Raw genomic sequence first — 22,772 nt, forward strand, 5'->3', positions numbered from 1 at the left:
TATGAACCAGCATGGTTCAACTGAACACTGACCATGTCTGGTATGTGGCTTACTGTTCAAATAAACATTTTACCTCCTGCCAAGACTTTCAAAAATGTGTGTCTAAAGTTAGGCTCCTAAGCTTTATTTAGGCAATTCAATGGTGGGTTGATTTTCAGAAGCCTGGGGCATTCAGCTCCCGTTGGTTTCAGCTTTCAGCACCCATTCCTGAAGACATGGAGCTCTGTCCTTTCTAAGTGTTCAGTATTTTGTTTGGCAACCCTGGATTATCAAACTCTTTGATAAACAGTTCTGATGCCCTTACACACGCAAACTCTACTCGTACCGGTAGTGCAACTGGTTTCAATTAAACTACTTGCCACTTAAACTTACTTGCATGCGTCTGACGAAGTGGGTATTCACCCACGAAAGCTCATGTTCCAATACATCTGTTAGTCTATAAGGTGCCACAGGACTCTCTGTTGCTTTTTGCTTAAGAAATGTCTCAGGATCAGACGCTGAGGGTACAGGGCTGTCCCCTCTATACTTACCTTTTTAAAACAGTCAGTCTGAAGTGATGTAGTCCTGTTAGTCCCAGGATATTAGAAAGACCAGGTCGGTGAGGTAATATCTTTTTAAGTTGGTCCAATAAAAGATATTCCCTCCCCCACCTTATCACTTTAAAGTGATGTCTCTTTCCAAATATGTGATTTGTAATAGGATTCAACTGACAATTAAAAATGATGGAGGACCCTACACAAATAAACCTAGGGCCCTGGTTCCATTTGCAGTGAAGAGGAGCATGTGTGCACACACTCAGATTGTACTGTTGGGCCAGGCTGCTCTGTTGTTTTGAGTAGATAGACAAAAATAAATTGGTTAAAGTCCTGATCTTATTCTTCAAAAACAAAACACCCCAGTGACTGGCTGTGTGAGAGGCTTCCATAGAGCAAACAAAATAACCCCTGACATAAAGTTTGCATGAGGTGTACAGCTAAAGATCTGCCCTTGGTGTAAAGCTAATTTAAATGAAGGCTGCTATTAACATATTCCCATAATCTCCTGTTCCTGACACTGATCTACACAAGACAACTCTTCTTTCTGTAGAAAGGGTCACTAAAGCTTAAGTTCAAACCATGTTTTTTATTTTTTTAAAAAGTTGGTTGATGGGGAAAATCCTTGATTGAGCAAGCCTCTGGTTTCCAGCTGGGAAACACGACAGCCACTGCTCCCTGAAAACATGGTTCTCTTGAGGCGTTGGCTTGTCTTTGTAAGTAGCTAACTCTCCATTAACCTTTTTCCCGCTAGGTCATCCTATTTCAATATTGACGGCGCGAACTCTTCCTCATCTGTCCATAGCGTTCCCACCACCGCTGCCCCTCAGTCGCTGAAACATGGTGTTCAATCGAAGGCAACTCTGATAGTCATGCAGGAGAAACTCAATTCAGCATTCTGTTATTCGCACCGACAGCATCTGATAGCCAATGTTCTTGCCTCCCAGCAGCACTGCCAACAGTCATGGTTTTCGCTTGTTTCTTGTGGACCTGCAGAATGACAATGAGTCCCTAAGGCATTGCCATGCACAGCCCAAGTTAGTGATCCTACTGCACTTTCATCGTTGCTTCCAGCATCATGGAACAGGAAAAGATCATTACATGCTGAGCCAGAGGTGGTATTGATTGTTACCTAACAATACAAAGAAAGAAGGGAGCAAAGTACTTGGGCCTGATTCTGACTTGCCCCAGTGTAACACTGTTGATTCCGTTAGGTTCTGCCTGATGTACATTAGTGTAAATGGGATCTGGATCAGGCCCGTTAGGTCAGCCACTTAGCACTCATTGAGCCAGATTGACTGCTGGTTGTAACTCTACTGAAGCTAATAGAGTTATGCCAGCCAGAAATATGGCCCTTCATCTTTAAAGAGATTTAGAACCACTAATCCATTAACTCTCCCCATGAGGTAGGTAAGTAAATCTCCTTCTCCCCAATGTACAGGTGGGAAAACTGAGACAGAAGCTGATGACTTGCCCAAGCTCACAAAGGGAGTGGGTGTCATGGCCATGCTTAGTGCTCAGAGGTTCCTGACTGTTATTCCTGCCCTCAGCGTGCTAGACACACCTCCATCCCAAGGACCATCAGCCACATCTTTGTTTCCTGGCAGCCTTTTGTTTGGAGTCATTTCTCACTCCTGAATGAGTGATCCCAGGAGCGTATCTGCACCAGACTGCTGGCCACTGCACCCACTGGGGTTGGGAAACGATACATTTCGCTACTAAAATTCCAAATGAAAGTTGTGTCTTAAATACATAGGACTTGAGTCACTCTGACACAGATCCTAGCAGCAAAAGTTTAGCCAGTGAGAACGGTCACAAGGTCTCTGTACACCAGTGCTCCATTGGGGGTGTAGCTAGCCTACATCCAAACAGAAACGGGCACTGTCCAACAGGAGAATGGGTAGGACTCAGCATATCCCTAGCTGGACTCCTCTGGTGGCCCAGCAGCTAGTCAAAGCTGTCCCTACTTGGTGGAATTCCTGATGGAGGGATTCCTGTGAATCAGCCCCCAGCGCTCCTCAGCCTCTGCTGGCCCCAGGGGTTCAGTTCCTGCTTCCCTGCCCCAGTGGTGCATAAATCAAGCCTGTCACTTTTAAGAGATCACTTTATATAGTTAGTGAAACTAACTAGTTTAAACTGCACACACGGGGCCAGTAGGAACAAGCGACGGCCGAGCTCACGCAGCAGGCAAGGACAGCGTGTGATAAAGGCCACGCTAATAAATCTGGCAGCTTTTTTTATGATTACCTCGGTCTTTATGTTGTGCCCCATTTCCAGTGTTTCCCAGCTACTCCTGGCTAATGCTCACTGAGGTGAGAGCCCAATGCTCTAAGACACAATTCAAAATGACAGCTCAGAAAGGGCCAGGCTGTGGAGCGCTCGCCCATTCTGGTGAGTGCTTACTCTCACGAGCAGTCTCCTTGCAACCACTGAGTAAGGGTTCAACAACCTGGTCCCGAGCCAGGAAAGAAACACTGCAAAGATCCTTCTTAGATCGTAATAATAAAAGGTAAACAAGATTTGAAATTAGTAGTTGGTCTCTAACAAAATCTCCCTCTCCTGTGAGTGCTCCAGCCAACCTTGCTGGTGATATTTGAAGGCAGCTTTTCCAAGAATGTGAGGTCCTAATGTGACCCATCAGTGTGTGAGACCTGTCCCTCTCTGTGCCTGATCTGCAGAGGCTGAGTCCACCAGCTAGACAACCTGGCTTTATAGCTCAAGCTGCAAAGACTCTTGCTTTTCGCTCTGGAGGTCCCTGGTCCAATCTCCAGTTTCAGTCCAGATGGCCGCCATCACACTACCATTAGGCAGTGAGTATTTCCAGCACTGCAGCACTTTCCCTAGTTGTACCCCATTATCTTGCTAGAGCAAAGCTTTCTGGGCATGTGGGGCTAGCTCACTGCGAGGAGGTGTTCACCCAAGTAACTTCGCAAAGTAAATTGCATAATGAGCAGCTATGGACTTCTGTTGAGGTGAACATCAAGATCTATTGACCGGAGAAGTAACTGAGCAAAAACACATCTTGAGATTTGCTGAAATAACAAGTCAATATGTCTCGTTGCATATATTCATTGTTCTGATAATTCAGCTAGGCCAAGCGTACCCAACAGCTAGAAGTTTTATCCACACTTTAAATGAACATTTGAAAGGGCAGATGAAGTTAGAAGTCCATAAAATACTATTATTCACCTCCTGAAAGATTAATAATAGTTTCCATTGAATTCAACCATCATGAGACTGGTGTCTGCCCATCTGCATCTGTGATCCGATTGGTTAATGTTGTTCCAGAACTCAGTATTATTGCTCCTTTGAGGAGGTGACTGGTAGAAATTTGCATCTGTTTTCAGTCCATGATAAGCCGGATTTTTTTCTTTTCTTTTTGTATGTAACCATGAGCGAGAGAACGGCAAGCCTTTTGTTTGCTGTAGCTGAGCATTCAGATTGTTGGTATGTGTTACAGCGAGGTTGTAGTGAATTGGTCTGTGTCCACATGAAATGGCATTGATGGTGACATGCTGCTTGGAAGGGCCACTTTCTCCCCCATCTCTGCTTGCTCATTCTAATGACTGTTTTGTTGTGGAACTAGTGTAATACAGTAATGGGTAGATGTTCAGTTTAAGACTGTGAGGATGAGACTCCAGACTGTAACTTGACCCCACATGCCATGGTAACGGAGATTTCCACAACCCGGTTTTATTGAGGGAGACAAAGGTTTGATGCATTTCTCTTCTGTCTCAGCAGCTTTATGAGCGGGAGACTGCGGAATATGTCTGCTAAACAACCACTTAGTTACTGATCAAATTTGACTTGTAATATGTACTGTACATCAAAGTTATTTTAACTGTTACCACTGACAGGATCAGAATGCAAAGCACAGGGCTAATGTGTAGACATTTCTGACCAAATATATATAGTGTAAGTGGAGTCACCACTAGCCGTGTAGAGAGTATTGCACTGTACAACTCATGCTCAAGGAAGATCTCTTCAGTAAGTAGCCACAGCAGCTTTGCAGAAATCAGACTCTGATGTATTAAGCCCAAATTGTTTGGAAGAACTGGAAGCAATTCAGCTTGTGCAGTTTTAGAGCTAAACTATTGTGTATGGAAAATACTCAACTGTACCAAGAATGTAAGAAATCCTCTAATTTATTCAATACTTTGTTTCACAATGCATTTCACATTGACTGTTGCCATTGAACAAAACCTTATCTCAGGTCATTCGCATTCATCTCCTCTCTGTAGATTTTTTTTTTTTTAAATCCTTTGCATTTACTTAGGTTATTCAGTAATTGCCAAATGGGTTATGGTGCAGTACTGCAGATTCTGTGTCTTACAGTATTCCAATGGCTATTTACAAAAAAATGTTATAGACTAAACCCAATGAGGTTAGCCAGTGAAAGATGAACTTTCCACTAGAATTTAATATGAGAAATAAATCTGATGGGGGAGGGACTGAAAATGGAGTGGTTTAAAATTTTATTCCCAAAACATTGTTGATTTTTGGCTCATGTTGGTTAACCCCAATGCCCTAGCTAATGATGCTTACACAACGTAATGCTCGGGGCGGGGGCTCAATCCTGCACTACTGCTGTCACTGATCTATTCAGACCTTGTAATATGAGGCCAACTATAAACACTTCTCAGAATTTTATTTCGAAAGCAGATCATTTTGTTGTAGCATGTTGCAATTACACATGTCTTGGCTACAATGGTTAAAAAAATCCTTTTGAATGAGTGGACAGTCAAGACTAGTATTTATTGAAAAAACAAAAACTAAATTGTAAGCACTTTTTTTGTAAAACCAATGTCTGTTTTGTTACATACTTTTAATGTTGTGCTTTGTAAATGTCTGATTTGTGTAATAAATAAAGTTCATGCAAGTAGAAGTGCTGGCACTTACATCAAGAAAATGATGTAATTCCATTTTATTTGATCTTAAAATATTTTCTGACTTACGAATGAAACAGCAACCCACCCAGTTTTTCTCTCTTATTATTTTGTTAAAGGAGAGTTCAACAAATGTTCCTGGTAAATGGATATAATTTCCTAGTTAGCAAACTAGTCATTAAAGAATAACTGGTGTACATTATTACAATGATCAGTCAATATCAAAGTACTGAACAAAAGGAGGGTAAAGAAATACACCCAGACAGATAACTGGGACCTGGGGAAAAATGCTAAAATGGAGCTGAATGCATTCAGCACTGAATTTGAGGCAGTCTCTTTAGTAAATTGTTTGTATGTTTTGTATGTTGAGGCTTAATAATGTCACGTGTATATATTGATCCTACTACACTGCACACCTCTCAGGAATATTAGGATTAGTATAGTAAGCTTATTTCCATGGCTTCATGTGAACGTAGTTGATTAAATGATGGTTCCAGTTTTATTATGCTAACAAAGGCTATAAAACTACATTCACATAATGGTAGGGGCTGATCTAAATCCACCAAGACATTCAGACTTAAGGATGAATCAAATGAAGTTTTCCAAAATCAGGGTAGAAGCTAAAGGTGTGTTCACTGTTTAGGTTTAAATCCAGTTATTTCATCCCAGCCTTTCCGACAGGTGCGAATGATCCATTCATGTTCATCATCGTCTGAAAGAGAGAAAAAGAAATTGTCAAATGTTACAGATTCAGATCTGCTCTTTGCATAGAGGAGTCCAGATCAGAAAGGGTATTTTCTTTGAGGAATAAATGCATTTTTAAAATACTTCTTGCTTAGCCAACAGATCCTGTGTACAGTTTTGTTGGCATTTGCCAAGATTCAAACATATATAACAGAAGGATGCAATACAGGGTTTATGGTAATAGATCTGATCATTAGGCCACTTGATCAAATTAACTGTTTGGAACTTGTGCAAAAAATTGTAACACTTCCTTGTATATAGTATAATTTCTGGTCTCATGGTCATTTACAGTAGATACCCGTAAATGATCTAAATGAGGACGTAAAACTTTATTGATGTTGGTGTCAGTTTATGAAAATTGCAATTGGTGAAACGTCCAGAGTCAAAGCCCCAGTTCATCTGGATTTTTTTTTACAGCTCTTCTTCCAATATAATGATACAAAAATGCCACCTTATAACCGATAGCAACAAGCTGACGTACCAGCTGATGGAAGTACTTTAGACAATCTTCTGCATCTCCCACAATTATTCAATGTCTGTCACGTTGTCATCTCTCCGAGCACAGAGACAATGTGAAAAGTGAAAACCAAACAGGCAATTTGGAGAAAACACCTATCCAGCAAAGCGTGAATAGAAATATTTTGAATAATTACAGAAAATTATAACTTGATAAACAGTAGTAGTTAGGGTCTTTCCATTGAAGGGACTAAAACAGCCTGTCTGAAAAACCTGTTTGATAGGCTTTTACTTGTGTTGGTGATTGAAAAAAATCTGTGTAGATGATCAGATAAAAATATGAATGATATTGCTTTAAACAGTACCCGGATCTAGTTTGGTATTCAAATGAAACATACTGTAGCAGAGCTACTTCTGTTTACTGTCATCTTTACAAACTCTGATCCATGTTTGCAATTTGTGCTTCTAACCAACCTGGGTCCAACTGCCAAGGATTTTGTAGCAATGTAATCAGCAATGCTTACCTGAAAGTAAAAAACACTGACCTTGTCAATTATAGATTTAAAAAAAAGAAACGTTGCTAGTGAGGAATCAGCTTCTGAAGGGACACGTCTGCTTATGAGTTGGGCCTTTATTATGGTTATATAGCAACATTTAAGTTTAAAAAGTCATAAAAATGCAGCTGTGCTGGTCTAAGGAGAGAAGCAAACAAAGGGTGTAAGGCAAAGAGGTGCCCCTTCACTAAAATCTTAGGTTTGTTCTTAAGTCCCATTGACTTCAGTGGGCTTTGGATCAAACCCTATCTGCTCTTGTCTTTTCCTTTCTCTGTTTCCCTTTCCTTTTTTCCCATCTTAGCATCTTTTTTAATTCATGGTCAAGTGACGCAAGTGCAGGCACTCCCGGCCTGTGGGGTGCTGCTCGTGCTGAGCCCTGCTAGAGCACTGGTGAATGTAGACTTAACCAACGCACGTGCCCAGGCTTCTGTCCCACGTCGAAAGGGTGGCACTTGTCACAACCCCCTTTACAAACAGCAGTCAGAGATGCTTGTGAATCGGAGGAGGTTTCCCCCAAGAGCATGCTACTGTGTGTTACTCTTCCACACACAGTTACTAATTATACACACAGCAGTTATTTGTGCTTGTCACCTCCCTCACAATTCCACACTCAGGGATGATGTTTTGTAAAAGCTTACTGCTATGAACGGGGCTGTGGAAAAGACGGCTGTATTGCCCATGATCTTTCATTAGTTTAGCCTGTAGATGTGCTTTAACTGCTGTAACGCATGATACAGTGATGTCATTTTGATAAAATTCCCCAAGTGGATATCTTTCTTTTTTGTCCACCTCAGCAGGTACAGGATACATCTTGTGCTCTATTCCTTGGCATGAGTGTGACATTAATAAAACACACAATTACAGTGTTTTCTTTCTGTCTCAAAGGAAATAAGCCAGGAGAAAATAAGCACCACTGGAATAACTTTTTTAAAAGGATGACTAAAAAGAAGAGAAAAAACACTGAATTTGTTTAAGGTCTGACACTGAAGTCCTTAGGTAGACACATCCCACTGAAAGCTGTAGTAGGACTGCAAAGTTGGCCCCTATGGTATGTCTATACTGCAATAAAACACCAATGGCTGGCCCAGGTCAGCTGACTTGGGTTTGCAGGGCTCGGACTATGGGGCTATAAAACTGCAGTGTAGATGTCTGGGTTCATGCTGGAGTCGAAGCTGTGAGACCCTGCAAGGTGGGAGGGTCCCAGAGCCCAGGACAGGGAGTATCAATAGATCATGTGCAAGCTGTGATTATTTTGCATGTCAAGTTCTATTTCTGCACTCCAGATGCTCCGATATTACGGAGATGAGGCCATGAAGTATCTAGATGAGCTAGATAGTGTCCAGACTGTTAGTGTCTATGTGATTATGTACCTTCTCGATGTAAGAGTTGTTACTCTGTACTTGTAATAATTGCAAGAAAATTAAATTGTCTGTTTCTGTCAAAATGAGGTAATCAATCAAAAACTCCACGTGCTAAACACCACCTGTATCCATTGCTTCCTTTGATAAGGATCGTATTGCTCAGGTGAGTTCCATGAAGTGAGCAAACTGCCTTCCTGGTAACGAATCTGCATTGGTCATGGAATTCTGGTGCTCAGCTGACCAATATGAAAGGCACAAGATGTTTTTGACTTCAGTTCATGAGTTTTCAACAGGAGCCTGGTCCATCCAGCTTGATGCAGAAAGAAACATTTTTCAATAGACGACATGCACCTAAGCCTTTTCTTCTAAGGATTTTAGTCTCTGATCCAGGCCTAACACCACCATAGCTCAGCTCGTGCAGCGATCTGATTCTATGCACAGTAAGTATCAGCAAATAAGCATTGAGAAAGACTCCATACGGTTTTCACAAAGGCTGAACTGTAAGGAGATGTCCCAATGGAGTCCATTATTACCAATTTACACTTTGAATAGAAAGAAGAGCCTGTCTGGTGAAGGGACTACAGCACATTGCCCTACCTTAGGGCACCCTCTGCTTCATTCAGAGGAATAGAGCAATTACCCCCACTGGAGCTGATCCATTTATGATTACCTGTATTACTGTGGTGTCTAGGAACCCAAGGCACGGCCCAGGACCCCATTGTGCAAGGTGTTGTACAAACAAAGAACAAAAAGCTGGTCTCTGCCCCAAAGAGCTTACAAATCCAGGTTTTGGTCTCTGACCGTGGCCGGTATCCGCTGCTTCAAGGCAGACGCCAGAAACCCCACAGTAAGAATTATGCAATAATCTGTACACAGGGAAAGCATCTTCCTACCCACTCTCATTTAGCGATTGACTTATGCCTAGACTTATGCCTCCTAAGCTTTTGGCTGCAATAACATCTTGTGGCAATGTTCACCCAGTTAACTAGGCATGGTGTAGAAAAGCATTTCTTTGGATATTTTAAGTTGGCGGCCTTGCATTTTCATTGCACATCTCCATGCTTTGCATTACGGGAAAAGGATATATAGGAGCAACTGATTTACTTTACCTATACGTCGTTATTTTGTATGCCTCTATCATGTCCTCTCTTATTTGTCTCTTCTCCAAACAAAACCACTGTAACCTTTCTATATTTCTGATCATATTCATCACTCATCCACGGATGACACCTCTTTCTTTTTTGAGATCGGGCGACCAGAACTTAACATTTTCTTCTGGGTGAGGGTGTATCAGAGGCTGGCATATTTTCAGTATTATTTTCCATCCCCTTTCTTATGTCTCCTAATATTTTATTCCCAGCTGAGCTGCATTAAAAAGAGAAAAACTTGCTGAAAACTGCATACAGAGTTGAGAACTAACCCAAGTGGAAAAAAAGTGGAAGTGAGCTGACAAGGCACTGTCTGCAAACTTCCACTCACGCTCGCTGTCCTACTGACTTCTAATCAGTGTCTTCAATGGGGCTGCAGCCCTGGAAGGTGGGTAAAATGCACTGGGAGCCACAAAAAAGAACAAGGGACTCCATATCCACAATGAAGGACCTTGAGCAAAATATCTGGAACCTCCAGGCCTATTATCCAACTGGTGGGCACCACACAAATATTCCTTAGACTGAGGTAAGGGAAAATGAAGGATCCTATTCAGGATAGCTAGAGGAACCACAAAAATACAGATCAGAATGGCTCCAGGGATTAGCTATGTGTAAAGAGGCAGAGAAATATTAGAACGTAAAGAGTTAAGCTATGGTTAAACATACTTTTGCCACGCTAAAGAAGACTGGTTGATAATTACTGTAGTTTTAGGGCTATTTGAATCAGTGCAGCTGCAACCTCTTCAGTAGTAACCCCTGAAACAAGACAAACTGGGTTTATTGTACTGAACAAGTCTTAAAGCTCCTCCCTGATTGTTAATAATTGGCAGCAATGGACTTAACAGCCTCTTGACTACCCTTTTTACACTCTACCTGACTGTGCAGCTAACAATTTAAATCACAGATGCCGATCCTTCTTTGTGGCAGCTGCTTGTTAACTACACATTCCCCTTTTTCTGTCGCTAGCGGCTTCCATAACCCTGCAACACCAGGGTTAGACTGGAGAATCACATTTCATCAATATTTAAAATGGAATTAAACCTTGACGTTTGATTAATGCTACCAGATAGCTTGTTGTAATTACTATTTTACAAATTCCAATTGTTTGAATATGTTAATATGATTGTCTAAGCACATCTTCACCTTCAGAAGTAATTTTCCTTAAATTTTTTTTTTTTAAATACAAACTCTTTAATCAACTGTAAATTATCATCCTGGGCACAATTAGGTAGGATGTGGTTCTTCACATTGTGTGTTGAATTTTATTTCAGCTCATTTATTTTTAAAAGTTTATTCTTTCTCCATTTTCCTCAGCGGCCTCAGTAGAATATACATTCAGGAAATATATTCTGCTAAAATGGGCTACTTTCATGTTCAAATTTTGAAAATAAAGGAAATTGCTTTGTATGAAAACATTGATAAAATCCAAGGAGGCAAAGTTTGCTTAATAAATGCTCTGTTGTTCTAAAGTTGTGAAATCTAATAATTTGCATGAGATATACTGTAGTTGAAGTCTTGAGGCAAACTGAGATCTTGCTAGATGAGCCATTGGAATACATCATTTGATTCTTTTAAATGATTTCTATGTCTTTTTATTTTTTTATCCAAACTGCAATACTCTACCTTCCAGTCTGCTACAAGCCAACAACAGGCCTCCACCACTCTACTAACCCTATTTGGATCTTTCTATAATCTCCCAAGGCATTAATACGTGGTGACTCTTACAAGGAGAATGCCATGCACTGTTCCCTTATACATACTATATGTTAGAACTTGATTGTCTGCATCTGTGTTAGGGCCTGATCCTGCAATCCTTAACCACAAGAGCTGTCTCGCTGAAGCTAACGTGACTACTAGCATAAGTAAGAGCTACTTGCCTTGAGCAAAGGTTGCAAAAGAGGGCCTTTGCATTGTCTGCTCCTTGGAACAGAAACTATGTCTTCTTCTAATCTATGTTAGTGCCAAGCATATTCTCAGTGCTCCGTAAATAACAACAGCTGTTCATTGTCTCACATACCTGACTCCTCCCATTACCCATGGTGCAGTTTATCGTGTTCTTCCATTCCACAATTATAGCCATCTGTGATAGCATCACCTCTACTGCCCCTCCCCAAAAATCTCCAGCACCCCCTTCCTTGCCACACCTAATCTCAACAACATCAATGTTGGCAAGAAAATGGAAAATATGTATCCAATTAACCTTTACTTCCACACGCAAACTCTCACCCTTCCATTTCCATTTAATTGCGTAAATCCAAAATGGCCTCAAAATGAACTTTCCATCTCCTACAAAACTTGTTTTCACATGTACTGTATAGCTGAACACAAGCCCCTATACTGTTTGGGTCAAAACTTTCTAAGTGGATTCGCAATGGGATGGCTAACATACAAACAAAGTTGTTGTTCTTGGCATGCTGCTATTTGGAATTTAAACCTTCACAAGTTTCAAAGCGACAATTATATTAGGCTCAGGAAATCACAATGAACAATATATCAGCAAAGGCTACAGTTGTTTAAATGATTGCAGTGATTTAGTAATGTGATGCATGTATTAATATTAACACCATGTTAGCCATGCTAGTTACAGTAGAGAGGGCTAATCATACTGGTTAATAAACTGCTTTATTGAATGGGGTAAATTGACTAGTAAAACTTAGAAGCCAGATTTAATTTTAAAAATGCTCTCTAGGTTATCTAGCATAGAGCTCTCAATTATAGCTGTAGCTTGCACAGCCTTTTGCTGTGAGGAAGACATAAGTATGTATTTTGCAGTCGTGTCCAAAATGTGCTAGATGCTTTCACAGGGAAGACACAGTCCCTGTACTACAGAGCATACAATCTCAAAAGACAAGGCCAATGAAGGGTGGGGGAAAGGGATACAACCAAAGTGATCGGGGTGATGACAGGCACACAGCTACTTCATTATATGAGATTAGGGTATTTTCTCTTTAAGATAAACACACTGAATTCCTCCCAACCCCCAGTCTTCCCATTCAGCTCCCCTGACTTGGCCCCACAGGAGTCCCCAGTATCAATCCCAGCAATCTTCTCCCCGCTCTCCTATGTCTGGGTTCCTTCTCACCGCCCAAATGAGCAGTTTGTTCCTAAGGTAAATAAGTGAGTTAAATAAACATAGTACTTGGTAAGTTTCTTGCTAGTATTGCAGAAGATGTGATTGTGGTATTCCTCAACCCTTACTCCTGTATGAAATCCCACTGAAAGTCAATTGATATGCATTATTTGTTAAATGCCGTGTATCAGCTAGGCACAAGACAGACTTTAAGACAAGCCCTGCCCCCAAAAGCTTACAGTTTAGAAGACAGTCACAGAAAGATGAGATGAACTAGGAGACCCAGAGGAAGGGGTTTATAATAACAAATATTCTGTCCCTCTTGTTCATCTAATATTTTCCATATTTTCTATCTGGGACCTTCATAGAAGAGGGGGTTTTGGAAGGTGGGGGAGTGGGACATTGGTGATTAGCATGAATGTGGGGCAGCACAGAAGAAGATAAATGGTGGGAATAAAAGAAGGGTGGAGAAAGGAGACATCGGGGAACATAATAGGAGACAAGATCCAAGACACAGTTTGAAGTAAAACTAAGCAAGACCTTGATGTCAAGGGAAGCAATGGGAGCAACTTGGTCAGATGGCCGACAAGTAAACTACTTTTTGCTATGGCATTTTGGTGGGATTAGACTGGAATGATAGGAATATCAGATAGTTCAGAAAGAGGAATGAGCAGCAGCCAAGGCAGGAGATGACAAGGACAACTGTTTTAGCTGTTGGAGAAAAAAAGCAATAGGCTACTCAGGTTCAAAAGGATTACTTGTGTGAGCAAGGGTTATTGGCTTGTACCTATATGTATGTACAGACCTGAGCACAACTTTTTCTTCACCTGTCTTCACTTGTTTTTCAGGAGAAGTAAGTTTGCCAGCCCTAAGCAGAGAGATCAATGAATTGCAAACAAACTGTATTCGTCACAAAAATATGTAAAATTTAAAATTCACTGGATTTGTCAAATTGATAAAAAAAAATCCACAAACAATAGACACAATTTGTTTTGTTCAGAGCCTAGAGGTAAGGACTAAGCACTTCAAATTAATTTCTGCAAAAGCTTTTTTTTTTTTCTAAACAGGTCTGGATCCCATTCCTTGAAGAATATACTGATTACCAACAATTTTTCAGAGCTTTACAAAAACATTATTTCTTTTGTTGTGTGAAACGCAGAATCAGCCATCTGGCAAATGCCCCAGAGCTAAAATCTTTTACACGACATATAATTCAAAATGATTAAATATACAACAGCAAATAGCTGTAGCATTGCACTTGAAATAGCATGAACCTTTATTGCCGATCAAAACTGATTTCTTTAGCTTAACAAGTATCCATAGAACAATTATTTGAAGAGCTTTTAAGAGTTTCAACATACAGGAGCTAGGGCTCATCTACATTCAGAATCTTAAATCTAATAAACAAGAAACAAATATATAAATTACTAAATAATCTTGTCTTATAAGTAGACATTCAAATCACTAGGAAGCCAAGTTCAGTCGAAGAATGAAAATATTATTCTCTTTTTTGTGGTGAAGGGCTTTCCTTTTCCTATACCTTTGCAAAGAGCATCTGCCAAAAGAGTTCGCAGATTCTTAGGCAATGACTAGGGGCTAGTCTGGAATCAGAGCATTCACCCCAGGGCCGGCTCCAGGCACTAGCTTCTCAAGCAGGTGCTTGGGGAGGCCGCTCCGGAGAGAGGCGGCAGGGCCAGGTATTCGGCGGCAATTCGGCGGATGGTCCCTCACTCCGCCTGGGAGTGAAGGACCTCCTGCCGAATTGCCGCCGCAGATCACGATCGCGGCTTGTTTGTTTGTTTGTTTGTTTGTTTTTGTTTTGGCTGCTTGGGGCGGCCAAAACCCTGGAGCCGGCCCTGATTCACCCACTACCTACATCAACAGAATGGGCAACATCAGAGGAGCACAGAGGAGAATGATGTACAGCAAGTACAGTCCTTCTTTTCCTGCAGTAGAACAATTTTTTAAGTTTAACTTGCTGCCTCATATCTAGAAAGATCCATGGGTCTGCAAGATTGCCAAGTCCTCGCCCCTCTACCAATTCTGATGTCAGCTAGAGTCACCAGTGGCTGAGAGACTGAGCACACAAACATCTGCTCACATTTGGTACTTGCTAAGAGTGGTATGGAAAGTAATACACTGTGCATGAATAACACATGATTTTCAAATAGTTATGGCTTTATTTCTCAACTACATTTCTTCAGACAAAGCAAAGCCCACATTCCTCACTGAGTACTCTGTACACACCACATCTTAGTTGTAAGACAAAACCCCTGAAGACAAGAAGGGTGCACGGCGTTCCTCAGACACTGATGGGGAGGAACCCCTGCCTACCCCTGGGTGGGTGGAGCCATGACACTCATGCCTGACCTGCCAAAAGCAGAGGGGCAGGACAGGAAGTATAAAAGGCAGCTCAGTTGGGCGAGAGCCGCCAGAAGAGACAGACAACTCCCGCCCGTCGCTGGGGCACGAGCCCAACAGAGACCTACTCTGCACCAAGGACCCAGAGGTGCTGCCAGAGCTGCTTGCTGACAGGGATGCCAAGGAGCTGTTTGGGGCTGCCATTAGCTGTATACCCCAGGGAGATGGAGGACAACCCCGAGCAACAGGTACACAATGACGGGAGTGTAGGAAATAGCCCAGGGACACCAGACTTTAGTCCAGTTGTGTTGTTGCCTGAATCCAGGTCAGCGTGTTTTGACTGGATCCCCACTGACTCAGTGATGGAACCATCTGCCACTGTTAGGGCCCTAGGCTGGCACCCGGTGGAGTAGGGTGGGCCTGGGTCCCCCTACCTCCTGTTGCCAACCCCACCTCTGGGGTGATAGCCTCTCTTAGGCCAAGGGGACTGCGTTTGTCTGCTGTCTGCCAGAGCTAGGACGTCAGACTGTTTGGTGCTCCGCCCTGTCTGAGGGCCTGAGCCCCGAGACTGTTTGTGGCCCTGCCGAGCCTGAGCCCCAGATGGCTTGCTGTCTGGCCCTGCTTAGAGGGCCAGCGCTTGAGAGATTGCTAATTCCCCAGTAAACCTTGCCTGAACAGTGGCCCAACATGAGGGGGTGTGGCCTCCCTCAGATACCAACAGGGAGGGATAGCCACAGACTTAGTGAATGGATTTTGTCCTTGGATGATCCAGAAGGGATAAATGGAATTTCTTCAAATTTTCCAAGATGATTCACTTCCAGGTTCATTCAGACCAAGCATGAGAAGTTTCAGTCCCAAGGGTAATGTTAGGAGAAAGCTGCAAGCATGTGATTATTGAGGCTTAGAATTAAAGTGCCATCTCAACCTTCACTATAGAGTCATATTAGTGACATGTAATGAAACTCTTGATGTTCTAAAAATACAGCTGTTTAAACTACAGAATAAAATAATACTCCTGACTTCTAACCTCTACTGGTTGTAATAATTTACTCAGAAACTCTGCACTTGAGCACTCTGGGACTTTTCCTTTAAGTCACAAGATTCTAGGCTTGTCGAAATCTTATTGGCTGCTTTGTGACTCCAGCATTAAAAAAACCTTTCCTTTCAATAAATAATAGCCTGTCTTGAGTCTCTTGGCCAAATTCCGCTCTTAGTTACACCTGAGTGAATCCATAGTTAACCTACTGATTTCAATGAACCTACCCTGGATTTACACTGGTGTAAGTGAGAGAAGGATTTGTCTCTGTCTCCTCTCTGCCCTCCTCTCTAATGTTCTATAAAGAGACAAAGGTACATCAGGTGCAATTCCACATGCAGAGGGCCAATCCCAAGGCCTATGCACCATTTAAGTCCTAGAGGAGGAGCATGAAGAACAGGCAGCAAAGCAGAATAGGAGAAGCAGGAGCAGGGATTGCACCAGTTAAGTTAGCATCAGTAGGACGGAAGCAGAAGGGAAGCATATTACACCAAAAACATCTTTGTTTTGTTATCAGTGGGGCAGAGCTGCTAGTAACTCTCAGTTATTCCCTTTCACTCCACCGCCTCAGCAGGGAATGACTTCTACTTCTAACTGTAATTTCTCTTTGAAAATTATGGTGTCTAGTGACTACATTCCCAGAATGCCATAGCTCTCCTTTAACCCTGGAATTTACTCTCCATTTGACAGCAAATCTAAAATCTCATATTTTATGCTTTTCATTGAAAGATGCAAAACTCTGGATATTCATCTTCAGGTCTTTGTATTGGCCACTCAATAAAAATGGTGTCAGGAGTACGAGGTCTCAAAGGCTATATTCCTTTAGCGGCAGTAGCAGGGTCTAACTCCAAAATGACTGATTGAAAAATGTGAACAGGATTTCTTCTCACAAATAGGTATTTCTGCATGTTCTTTTTGTCTGCAATTTTGTGTATTAGATGATATTGGGGAAAAAAAGAAAAAATCCAAAAAGCACATGAACAGACTACAGAATTTTCAGTACACCCCCAAGGAAGAAATGGTTTATAAACTGAGAAATAATTGCAAATCTTTTTTAAAACATTGAAATCCTTGACTAGTAACACTAGGAGAAATGAAGCCATTGTTTTCATTATGCACCCTGGACCTGGTCTCAACTACACTAGGGCCCCGTTGCACCACTTGGCAGTGAGGGGCCTTTATGTAAATGAGCCTCAGGCCCTCGATATTTGTGAAACTGAAGTCCTGCTAACTGAGGCAGGAATCTCTATGATACGCTGTGTACACACATTGCATTAAAGAAAAGCAAACTGCAACAAATTCAAATAGAGCCTTCTCTTTTCCTTGCTAGAAAGATGATTTGATTCATTGATTGTTTGGCAGGAGTGTCAGTGCTAAAGGCAGAGTGCCTCCTTTCCCTGCTAGCTCAATCAGCAATGAAGCAAGCAGCTTCACAACAAACAAAGGTGAAAGGCTGGGGCTGGAGTATCCTCACATCCCACTCCCAGACCTGAGGAAGATGGTGTCATTTGGCTAAACCTGTCAAGCTGTTGTAAGAGCTTCCTGAATGCTTCCTACCATCTGCTTTTGATGCTTTCAAGACTTGGACAGAAGCCTGGAGGTTTTCCTGCTTTTTCCTGACCAACCTATAAAGGAATAGTTCTGGATCTGTTCCCTGTCATTCCAGCCTCTTTCCTCAGTTTCTTCTGCCTACAGCTGTTTTTTTTTTTTAACTGCAGTGGCCTTGTGCCCTGAATTATTTCTCTTGGGGAAGTCAACATTCCTCTGATGTCGAACAAGTGCTGGATCTTTCAATTGTGTTCGTGTTCTTAGAGGAAGGGTATGGCTACATGATACATTCCTCCTTCACACCCATGTTGACAAATTTAACTTTACGCTAATGTGGATTCTCAAAGGAATGTTAATAGAAAAGAAATCAGAATAATCTACTGCATATTCTACTTATAATTATCTTGTTAGACTGCATTCTATGATGTGATGTTAGTGAATATCAATTGATACAATCTGTAGGCTATAGAAACAAATGTAACTAAGGACAATGAGTTCAAAGCATACATTTAAAAAACAATAAATTGAATTCCTAGGCGTTCCCGCATATACTAATCTGTACAGGTTCCTGTGTTTTTGGAAAGCATTTTACTTATCTTACTCATCAGTAGGCCCACTCTAGTATTTTGGATCACTGCCATTTGTAATAATCTAAATCAGTATTTATTGAGGGTTTATGAAACAGGCTAAGTACTATAGGATATATGATACCTCCACAGTTCATTTAGTCTCCCCCTCCCACAACAATATATCCAGACATGATCCTGCAAGTGTTAGCATCATAGAATATCAGGGTTGGCAGGGACCTCAGGAGGTCATCTAGGTCATGCAGCTCAAAGCAGGACCAATCCCCAGTCAGATTTTTACCCCAGTTTCCTAAATGGCCCCCTCAAGGATTAAACTCACAACCCTGGGTTTAGCAAGCCAATGCTCAAACCACTGAGCTATCCCTCCCCCAAGCACTGATATAATCCAGCAAGGCACTTACATATGTCCCTAATTTGAAGCAAGTGAGCAGTCTCACTGCAATCAAAAGGACTATTCCCATGCTTAAAGTTAAGCACATACTTAATTGATCAGGGCAGAGAGTTTGACACCTTGCCGGACTGAGCCCATTGAAAAGATAGATATCTATTTTGAAAACACTGTCTTGCTGGGCATCATAATGGAGAATGAGTCTGCCGGGGTTTAAAAGCTATTAAAATATTAATCAAATGCATTTATTCATATGTGCCTGTGAAAACATCACTTATAATTTTGTAAATAATGTGCAGGATGGTTTATACAACTTTCCTTGGAATTAACTAATTGATACAAACAATCCATATTGTTTGAAATATTTTAGCTCAGTAGCTGCAGAACTTGAATATAGGTTTTTAAATTTCAGCTATAATCATGCATGCTATAATCATCATGAATGTATGTGAAACGAAGTCAACTTACACTGTACTTCAAGATGAATAAAACACATACCTGCGTTCCTCAAAAACCTGAGTTTGTAGTCAATGACAACTCTGGTATTAGTATTATAGAATCCATCACCACAGTCATAACAGCCTTGTGGAATCGTTCTGGGAGGATCTAAATTTGTAAGCTGAGAGATACCTGAAAAGACACAGTATAATTTATTACAAAAACAAAAAATCCCATTTTTTTTACACCTGTAGTCTTTTATCAAAATAAAAAATGATAATAAATATATATTATTTTACATCTCTATAGCACTTTCCATCACAAAATCTCAAAGCATTTTATAAACTTTACTAAATTAAGGTTTCCTATGGTAGGTAATTATTATGACCGTTTTGCAGATGGAGAAACTGAAGCATAGAGCGGCCCACCCAGAAAATGTTTGGCATAAAAAGGAAGAGATCTTGGTTATCCTTACTCACAGTCCTGTGATTTAGCCCATAAGACTAATACTATGAACATGCAGCGAAAACTCCAAAATAAGGCCAAGAAAGTTTAGCCATGTCTTAAAGAGACTTGTCATTGTTAAAATGTTGTATAGTAAGTCTGCAGTTCACTATGCCAATATATTATTCAGTGATTATCACATAATTTTTTCACCTTTTAGTCATAGATGAACTAGTAAATGTGTCTAACAGACAAATTTTATAGGCTGGACATAAAGTAAGTATATATTTTTGTATCCACTCAAAATTTGTCATTTTCAAGCCACACATTTCATGTACCATGCTGTTTGTGGATTTCTGTTACTGTTTCAGGTACTTTAGAACATTATGCAAAATTATGAGTGCAAGATAATATATCTTTTTTTGTTTTATGTCCCAGTTCTCTGTAATAAAAATATGTCTAGAATGCGGTGAATGTGAAACCCATAAAAAGCTTAATTAGATGTCAGAAATTGCTAGGTAACAAATGTCCTGCCCTCATGACATGATCACTCAAGAAGAGACTATTCACCACATTTGTTAGTGTCATGTGGATGGAGTTCTGAAATAAACCAGAATATTCCTGCTCCAAGTTACTCATGTAGGTGAATTAATCTCTCTTAATAAACATAGTTTTTGGTTTAAATCCTTCCAGACACAAATGCAACACAGTACCTGCTGGTTTTAGGCCGGAACATATTTCTGTATAAAATCTTCTGTCATAGCCATCACAATAATGCCATTTTTTATCTTTGAATTCAAGACCATCTGCAAAGGTGTATTTCCCCTGCAAAACAAATTCAAGTACCGAACTAATAAGTGTGATGAATGGAGTGAAGAATAACAATCTTTTATATCCATTACCAAGGATGCATGTTATCTGAGAATAAATAATATACAGTTTTGCTCCACATTTAAGTGCAGATGGAAATGATGCCTGCAGATCCATAAGGACCACATTCCATAACCAAATCATTTCCCTGTTCAGTGGGAAATAGCTATTGTCCATGCAATAGGGGAAGCCAATATTGAGAGTCAAAAAGCCACCAATGGGAAAGGAGATGATTTGAAAGCTTCCACTTATTTCATGATGCAAACATTTCTGAATGTACAGTCTTTGAACCAGGGAGAATTTCCTCTAAAGCATATTGGCAGTAACCTTTGGGAGCAAAGGGGTTTTAACTTTCTTTTGATACAGAGCAGGGATCAGCTTTTGGATAAGATGGGCATACCCCAACCCAATCAGATTCCTATGGCTGCAGTGGGGGTTGGCATAGGTGAACTTCCAACCTCCTCATGTTCTATTCCTATGTTTCTAAGCCTTCAGAATCACATCTAAAGGACTACTGATATAATACCTCTTTCGATATCCCGCAGTCCCAGATTCCTTCATATTTGCTTCTATTAGGAAAATACAAGGTTCCTTTGCCATGAAACATTCCATCTTTCATTGTGCCATTATATTTGGTTTCAGTTGGGAGAGTGTAGCGGCCTTTCCCTTCAATCCTGTGAATGATAATCAGGAATTGTTTAAGAACACTTGACTAGATGTCCAAAAAGGCAAAACCCCACAACTGACGAAGACCTTACTGGTTAAAAAAATGACCTGGTTTGGAGGGGAAGGCAGCTATAAAAATAATCTTAAAAATTTACAAATGGAAGAAAGGGGAGATTGCTAGTAATTAATATAAATCAGAAGCTATGAACAGAAGAAAACTAATAACCATTTTTAAGCACCCTGAGAAAGGGTGGATAATAATGGCTGTTATTTACAAGGCAGCTTTCATCCAACAACCCCCATCAAATGCATTTCAAACTGGATTTACAACCAGGGATCAATGTATTCACCATTTAACCACAGCCATTCCTGGGGGTTAACAGTCCCAGCAACATAATTCAAAAGTTTAGGACAGGATGTGAAAACACCTTTTGCAACAGGAACTACAAGTGGAATGCTAGGGAAACAAAACTGAATCAGCCTTTAAGAATTTGGCCAGGACAATAGGGCAAACATGCCTAGCTTTGGAAAAAATAAAAATAAAAATAAACACCACCTGCCATGGAATCTTTAATAACCATAAGATGTCGGGTTTACATCTCATCCAAAACGTGACGACGACGACAGCAGCAAAGCACCCTCTATCAGCAGGCTGTGGCATTGGACGGAAGTGTCTAACCTACTGAATCACCAATATCATTTCCTGCAGCATTTGTACACTATTTACAATTATTAATAGGGAATGTCCTAGACTCTTCCTACCACTCTCCAGTGTCTCCAACAAGGCAGTGTGGTTGAGTGATGAATAACACGAAGCCAGTTTATCCCCCCATCCCCCAGCATGGTAACTTTAGCCCCATTTTACAGATAGTGATGCAGAGAAGTTAAGGCCCAGATTTTCAAAGATATTTAGGCTCCCAAAGATGCAGACAGGTGCCCAGTGGGATCTTCAAAAGCACCTAAATGCCTAACTGCCATTGATTTCAATGGGAGTTGGGAGACAGACGATGAGGCACTTTTGAAGATCCCACTAGGCACCTATGTGCATCTCTAGGTGCCAAAACACCTTTAGAAATCTGGCCCTAAGTGACTTGCCCAGGGCCACTGGAAGCTGTTTCAGGAGCAGGATTAGACCTCAGCTATGTCACTCCCCATCCTGTGCTGTGCCTCTCTCACATTAAAAGGTCCCAATTGCCAAAGAGGTCCCAACCCGGGCTTGTCCTTCCACTCCTGCAATTCTGCGGGCACAAGCAAGCAGGCGTGCAAGGGTAGTGCCTCTAGGAGCTTCCCCACTTGCAGGTTTTCACCCCCAGAGATTGTTCACGCTGGGGGACTGTCACACCTGCATTTCACACAGTGTCATGGCCCAGCACCGTGGGGTGATGGCCCAGCCCTGCCCCCGCGTTCCCCACGGCTGCCCATCCCCCCTCGACCCCAGCCCCCACCTGCCATGCACATAGTCCCCGAGGTAGGTGCTGCCCGTGACCTCCATGGTGCCCGCCCGGGACGCGGCCTGGCCTGGGCTCAGCTAGGCAGCAAACTGTCACCATGGTAACAAGACGGCGGGCGGGGCATGAGGAGGAGGAGGAGCAGGCGGGGACAGCGAACAAGCCCCGCCCCCACGTAGTGCACCCGCTGCTGACCCGCTTCTCGTTGGCTTCGAGGGGGCGCATGCGCACTAG

The 22,772-nt window shown here is 41.6% G+C and overlaps 2 protein-coding genes across 7 annotated transcripts in view; one reads left to right on the top strand and one right to left on the bottom strand.

Moving 5' to 3' along the window:
- The window catches only part of LHX6 (LIM homeobox 6), a 42,104-nt gene extending 37,528 nt beyond the window's left edge, over window positions 1-4,576 (top strand). For all 4 annotated transcript variants that reach the window (XM_054007594.1, XM_054007593.1, XM_054007597.1 and 1 more), the window contains one exon: window positions 1,288-4,576. In XM_054007594.1, coding sequence (XP_053863569.1) covers window positions 1,288-1,308 — 21 coding nt within the window. In that variant the 3' untranslated portion in view covers window positions 1,309-4,576. The remainder of the gene's footprint in view (window positions 1-1,287) is intronic.
- Window positions 4,577-4,662: 86 nt separating this feature from the next.
- Window positions 4,663-22,658, bottom strand: MORN5 (MORN repeat containing 5). Of its 3 annotated transcripts, XM_054007601.1 has the most exons (6): window positions 22,536-22,658; window positions 20,951-21,098; window positions 20,268-20,379; window positions 19,171-19,302; window positions 13,558-13,620; window positions 6,048-6,131 (listed from the first exon to the last, which is right to left on the bottom strand). In XM_054007601.1, exons 1-5 carry the CDS (start codon window positions 22,580-22,582, stop codon window positions 13,586-13,588), a joined length of 474 nt encoding a protein of 157 aa, XP_053863576.1. In that variant the 5' UTR covers window positions 22,583-22,658; the 3' UTR covers window positions 6,048-6,131; window positions 13,558-13,585. The 3 variants fall into 3 exon arrangements, with proteins under 3 accessions (XP_053863574.1, XP_053863576.1, XP_053863575.1); XM_054007599.1 differs by lacking the exon at window positions 13,558-13,620 and having other exon boundaries at window positions 4,663-6,131; window positions 22,536-22,653; XM_054007600.1 differs by lacking the exons at window positions 6,048-6,131; window positions 13,558-13,620 and adding an exon at window positions 10,355-10,438.
- Window positions 22,659-22,772: the final 114 nt, after the last annotated feature.

Source organism: Malaclemys terrapin, chromosome 17 (genome assembly GCF_027887155.1).
Source record: "Malaclemys terrapin pileata isolate rMalTer1 chromosome 17, rMalTer1.hap1, whole genome shotgun sequence".
Classification (NCBI taxonomy): Eukaryota; Metazoa; Chordata; order Testudines; family Emydidae; genus Malaclemys; species Malaclemys terrapin.